This window comes from Nicotiana sylvestris, chromosome 7 (genome assembly GCF_000393655.2).
Source record: "Nicotiana sylvestris chromosome 7, ASM39365v2, whole genome shotgun sequence".
NCBI lineage: Eukaryota > Viridiplantae > Streptophyta > Magnoliopsida > Solanales > Solanaceae > Nicotiana > Nicotiana sylvestris.
The window spans coordinates 70,491,650-70,497,620 of NC_091063.1; the positions used below are offsets into that span (position 1 = coordinate 70,491,650).

At 36.8% G+C, this 5,971-nt stretch overlaps 1 protein-coding gene across 1 annotated transcript; it reads right to left on the reverse strand.

Moving 5' to 3' along the window:
- Positions 1-503: 503 nt before the first annotated feature.
- On the reverse strand, positions 504-5,252 carry LOC104223291 (G-type lectin S-receptor-like serine/threonine-protein kinase At4g27290). Its single transcript, XM_009774702.2, has 8 exons — positions 4,137-5,252; positions 3,654-3,973; positions 2,287-2,424; positions 2,002-2,126; positions 1,721-1,931; positions 1,388-1,625; positions 1,155-1,305; positions 504-1,064 (listed from the first exon to the last, which is right to left on the reverse strand). The coding sequence occupies exons 1-8, from the start codon at positions 5,081-5,083 to the stop codon at positions 801-803; spliced, it is 2,394 nt and encodes a 797-aa protein (XP_009773004.1). The 5' UTR covers positions 5,084-5,252; the 3' UTR covers positions 504-800.
- Between the last annotated feature and the right edge of the window lie 719 nt (positions 5,253-5,971).

Below are 5,971 nucleotides of genomic sequence, written 5' to 3' on the forward strand. Positions count from 1 at the left end.
CAGCTGACGGAAAAAAAGATGCAAAAGACAAGTTTGCCATGCTACAAATATAATCATTTACTAGTCCTCTTGGAATTTGTTATAGAACTATCTTTCGGAAACTTTATAAATGTTTATACAGTAGAAATAAAGTTATTTTGTTTTACCATCAACTTGAAGAGCATTTCCAACTACTAGCCAGATATATGTGCCTTTGCCTTGCAAGTGTTTGTCATAAATGAAAATTGCAACTGATAATCTCAAATTATCTATTTGAAAATTTATTTACTGGTGAGCACAAAAATAACTGATAAATAGACATTGTTCCTAACTCAAATTCAAAACTAGTTCAAAATTGGAGGATTATCCAAGACAATATATACAAAAATAATAGAGTAGGTTCTTTTCTTTTTTTCTTCTTTTTTAATTTTTTGAAAAGAACTTTGATAACCTGTTTTTGCATGTCTTAGCCGAAAATAGAGGGCTGAAATCAAAGCATCAAGATGCACTTTTTAAGCCACATCTAGTCTAAAACCTTTGGTGGGTCAACTTGGAATTGACCTATTCTTTATTGTCAGTTCACCAACATCGAATTGAACGAGTTACATAAACATGGCTAATTTTTACACCTCTAAATTTTTATGTCATGATATATAGGAGCCTAGAAGCTTGTTAACATCCAGTCAATAGTATGAAATGATTAAGATATGTGTATATTCTTGATATACTATATCTCCAAGATTCTCTGCTAATTGGACCAACAGAGAGCACTGAGGAGATTAAATTGGATGCACAATGGGCTTGACCATATTACAAAAGAATTAACTGATAAACTCAGCTGATTCTGTTAGTTCCATTGAATTCCTCTCTATGAAAAAACCAGGCTGTTTTGGTCGAGGAAGAACCAGACCTTCATTTTCCAACCAGAAAACTACTGATGCCATTGTAGGCCTATCCTCTGGTAGTTTTTGGACGCACAACAAACCAACCTGAATGCATCTCAACACTTGAGATTCTGAAAATGATTCTTCCAAACATTCGTCCATCAGTTCCAACGCTTTGCCTTCATTCCAAAGTAACCATGCCTAAAATAACAAACAGAACACGTTTATACAAATGCATTCACAATAGAAACAGCGGCTAACCAAACAAAGTTTTGTGCTGTATCTGCTTACATGCCCCAAAAGATTGTGATGATGTCCCAAATGATGAAATTTCCTGTTCCTTCTGCCACTAATTATTTCTAGAATGATTACGCCGATACTGAATACATCTGATTTTACTGAATATTTCCCATCAACAGCATACTCTGGCGACATATATCCGCTGCATCACCTCATAAATAATATAAGTTTATGTACTGATTGAATATAATAAAGATTGTATGCTGAAGGTTTGTAGAACTTACTATGTCCCTATTACTCTCTTAGTTTTTCCTTCCATTTGGTCTCCGCCAAAACTTTTGGCAAGGCCGAAATCAGAAATTTTGGCATTCAAGTTGCTATCTAACAAAATGTTGCTGGTCTTGAGGTCTCTGTGAATAATTCTAAATCTTGAGTCCTGGTGAAGATAAAGAAGACCTCGAGATATTCCCATTGCAATTTCAAAGCGGTTTTTCCATGCAAGTGATGCTTTTCTGCTTTGATCTGCACAATGTAGACTTGATCATTGAGGGCTGCAGAGATACTGAGGACTTATCAAATACTAGTAGTTTTTAGTTAATGAAACATGAGAAGCAGACCAAAAATGAAATAGTCCAAGCTAGTGTTTGGCATAAATTCATAAATTAGCATCCTTTCTTCTCCTTCAAGGCAGCAACCCAAAAACTTGACAAGGTTCCTGTGTTGCAGCTTGGAAATGAGAACGATTTCATTTTTTAACTCTTGAAGGCCTTGTCCAGAATTCTTTGATAGCCTCTTAACTGCTATCTCTTGTCCATTTGGTAGGATACCCTGCAATGTTTTTTAGCAACAGTCAAATGAGCCACTTCTAACTAGAGGTTGAAGATCAAAGTTGATTTACCTTGTAAACTGGTCCAAAGCCACCCTCACCAATCACATTAGCAGAAGAGAAGTTTTTAGTGGCACTAGTAACAGTAACTAAATCAAACAATGGCAACTCGGGGTCTTCGTTTCCAACTTCTGCACCTGTCAGTATATATTTGTCGGTCACGAGAATGATATTAATGAGCTCTTCCATAAAATAGATTATCAAAATTCAAAAATAAAGCAACCCAATCTTTTGGTAAAAGTAAAGAATATTAGCTAGATGGAGATTTTCTAATAAAGAATGTTGGACAAGAGTTACCTCTAGTATATTTATCTGTTCTTCTATTCTTTCTTTGGAAGGAAAACCAAGCTACAAAGCTGAGGATAAAAGCTGCTACCACTGCTGAAATGATCGCAATCAGGACTGACCTCTTTCTCCTCTTATTCCTGTCTGAATCTGTTCAATAACTATTCCATAAGCAGTCTTCAATTTACATATGAATTGGCCATATCAGTATGAATTGTTTCAGTGAGTTATTTTTATGTTGTCATTGAACCTCTTCCCCTAAGCTAGTAATGCTTTCAGGTACTGGACTTCCGTTATCTACATTCGCGCTGCTTCGCCTAGCTACATGGTGCTTCTACAAAGAGAGTTGAAGCACCTTCAGATTTTCAGTGTGCAGCGGACTATCTCAGGTAGCATCTAATACTTCCTGAAGCTAATATGTTTTGTGCAACAAAAGTTTCAAGAGGTCAAGTTAGAGGCGACTCCAACATTTATGGTTATCGGGCCAGATTTGGTGTGAATTATCACACACACACACACGCACTGGCCAGAGCTGAAGAAGTGTACAACCACCTAAGTTTGTGAGAAAACTTGCAAGGTATCCAAGAAGGAGAAATATATTGATCAAGAGGAGAAGGCGATAAGAGGAAAAGGAGTGACATAGAAATGTCTATATACAAGGTATTCCATTTTCTTCAAAATTTTACTTTATCTTTTGTTTTGATTTCAAATATGTCCCCAATTTCACACCCGATTTTGGTCAAAGTACCCAAAACCGGTTAACCAGACCCGGTATAGAGTCACACCCACACCCACGTTGTGTCGACATGGGTACCAAACCGTAAGTGAAGAGTCCGAGCGACTTAGATAACCACACCCTGACACATGGGCACCAAACCGTAAGTGAAGAGTCCGAGCGACTTAGACAACCACACCCTCTGTTGACATCCTATATCTGCCTTGACGTCTAGCATATCTTAAGCCTTTACAAGGGAGAAAATTTCTCCTTAGCAATCCTACTAATTTATCAGTGTAATAATTGTAGTTCCATACAAGAAGAGCGTAAGGGTCACTGTATTTGTAGGACGACATATTTATCAGCTCCTGCTTGTATGGCACCTCAAAGGGGAAAAAATTGCAGATAAGACATTCAATGGTTGATAAACCTTAGACAAATTTTCTTATGTTTCAGTAAGTTAGCAACACCACCAGGGTCGTCATAGTTGGATAAAAGCATTTTTATCATTTACAAATCAATTAACATATTACCAACTATTAAATCACCTAATAAACTTTAAATCAAGTAAGTACATAAGATAGTAGAGTTCCTTCAATTCTAAAGAGTTGTGAATCTATATTGTATAATAAAATGAGAAAATGGTACAGGGCAGGGTCATTACCTAATTCTGAAGCAGCGACTCTCACGAACAGGTTTTGATCATTCTGGCTCACCTCTCTAATATCAATGAGTTCACCAAACCATAGTAAGCATCCACTTCCGCCATTTCTAACATCGAGATTTGAGTAGGCTGTACAATTGCAATCAGCCAAGCACACTTTTTTGCATTCTTCAAGGTTCATGCTCTGATTATACCAGGATTGCCTAGAATCCGGCATCTTAATACCCGTCATTTTAAGAAAATCATCTTGGTTACAAGCCAAAGAAGTTCTCCTTACACAACCACTAGACCAGTCCGCTGCATACCATTGATTAGGATACCTGTGAAGACATAATTAACTAATTAAACGTGCTCTCTCTAATAACTTAACATGGTATCGAGTAAATAGAAGGGAGCATATGAAGGCATTAATAAGTAACTAAAAGTGTGCTCTCTTTAATAACTTAAACTTTTATATGAGATTGTCACATATTTTAACAATACCTAGGCTCAAAACCTTGTAAACAGTCACATGGAGGAGAGTTATTGATGTTGCAACTTGCATAAGGACCACATAAAGCAAAACGATCACAAGTATCAGATTGTGTTGCCACGTAGAGTAACCAGCTGTGACTGCGCTCAATCCATGTTAGTTGATCTACCCGCCCAGCCTCGTTGATCACAATCCTGGTGGGCAGGGGCTCATTGAGCTCATATTTGAAGTAAATTTCCTGCTGATTAATGACAAACCCGAAAGTGTAATATACAGTTGGTTTAATTTTAGGACTACTACTAAATCCAATACCATTCCATGGCCCTGTGCTAAATGCTATAGACGAATTTTTCCACACGAAATATTGCGGGTATCCATTAGAATCAAGACGTTCCATATATTCACCAGGAGCAGGATCATCAGTGCTCTTCCATGACGATATGTACCAATCCATGCCCGTGACTAAATTACGTCCAAGCTTCATGCCAGGTAATAAAGTATTTCCTGGATAATCAAAACTCTGCCACGCGAAATTCATTTCTGGATCTCTGTCATTTCCATCACTGACAACAAGGTTCCCAGAATCCAGGAGCCGTGCTTTTGGATTCTTTAAGGATCTTGACGAGTTTGATGACCAAATTGAAGAATTGGAACTGTTGATAAGTACAAGAATTCCATTGGGTCTTAGTGTTAACACTCCTGAAGTGTCATTCAGTGGAATGTTTCTGTTGGCAACCCAGACGACAGTTCTAGGTGATATCTTCTTATACCATATGCCAACATACCGATTCTTGGAATTTCCAGGGCTGAAAATTCCAAGTTCATAAACTCCACCAGCTGAAACAATTGTGTCTCCATCTCTAATGGGTTTATCTATAGTGATCGTGTCTAATGCTGTGGAAATTAGTAAGATGGAAAGAAAAATGGAGCAAAAAACTAAAGAAGCTCGCCCTTTCATGGACTCTGACTCTTGCCTTTGATTTTCGAAAATTTAAAGCCTTAAAGTAGCTGACACAAAATAGAAAACAAATTCCTTTTTCATTGAAAAGGTAAAAAAAAAATTCTTCGTCCCACCTGGTTAGAATCAATAGCCATGTCCAATAATTTTCTATATAAAAAAAAATGAAAGTTGAACTTTTGCATATATGAAATGTGAACCCCACCTATATAATATTCTGTCCCCTTTCTCCCTCCTCTCCCCCTAAATAGTAAGTACTCAGTACTAAAAATTCTTTTGGACCATTTTCGATGGTTCTTTATTTTATTGAGTTTAATTAAGTAATATAATTACATTATCAAGTCATTCAAAATTAATAAACATGTAAGCCTTTTTTAATATATGAAATTTATAATTTTAAAAATAAGATATATTACTTTCTAAAGCAGATAAAGATATTTGCTTAAACTGACAATGTATATTGGCGACTTCTCCCCAAACCCTGAGCTTCTCTGCTGAGAGGCATAGAGGCGGCTAAGAATTAGGATGTGATAGTCTAAACTTGTTCAAAGCTGTACGCCTTTGACCCCCTAGTTCAAGATTGATGCAGACAAATTTTGGCAAGCATCTAATGTTGGTATCAAAGCAATAAATACATGATGTGCTTGAATTATGTTGTAATATTTAATCTTGGTTAATTAATACTCTACCAAGAACGTATGGGAGAGAATATTAAAAGTAAGGGTGAGGAGGATGGTGTTTATATCCAATACGGAAGCTATATGCCTTATTAGGAGGTTGGTGGAACAGTACAGGAATAGGAAGAAGGACATGCATATGGTGTTTATTGACCTGGAAAAAGCATATGACAAGGTCCCTAGAGAGGTTTCTTGAGATGCCTAGAGGCTA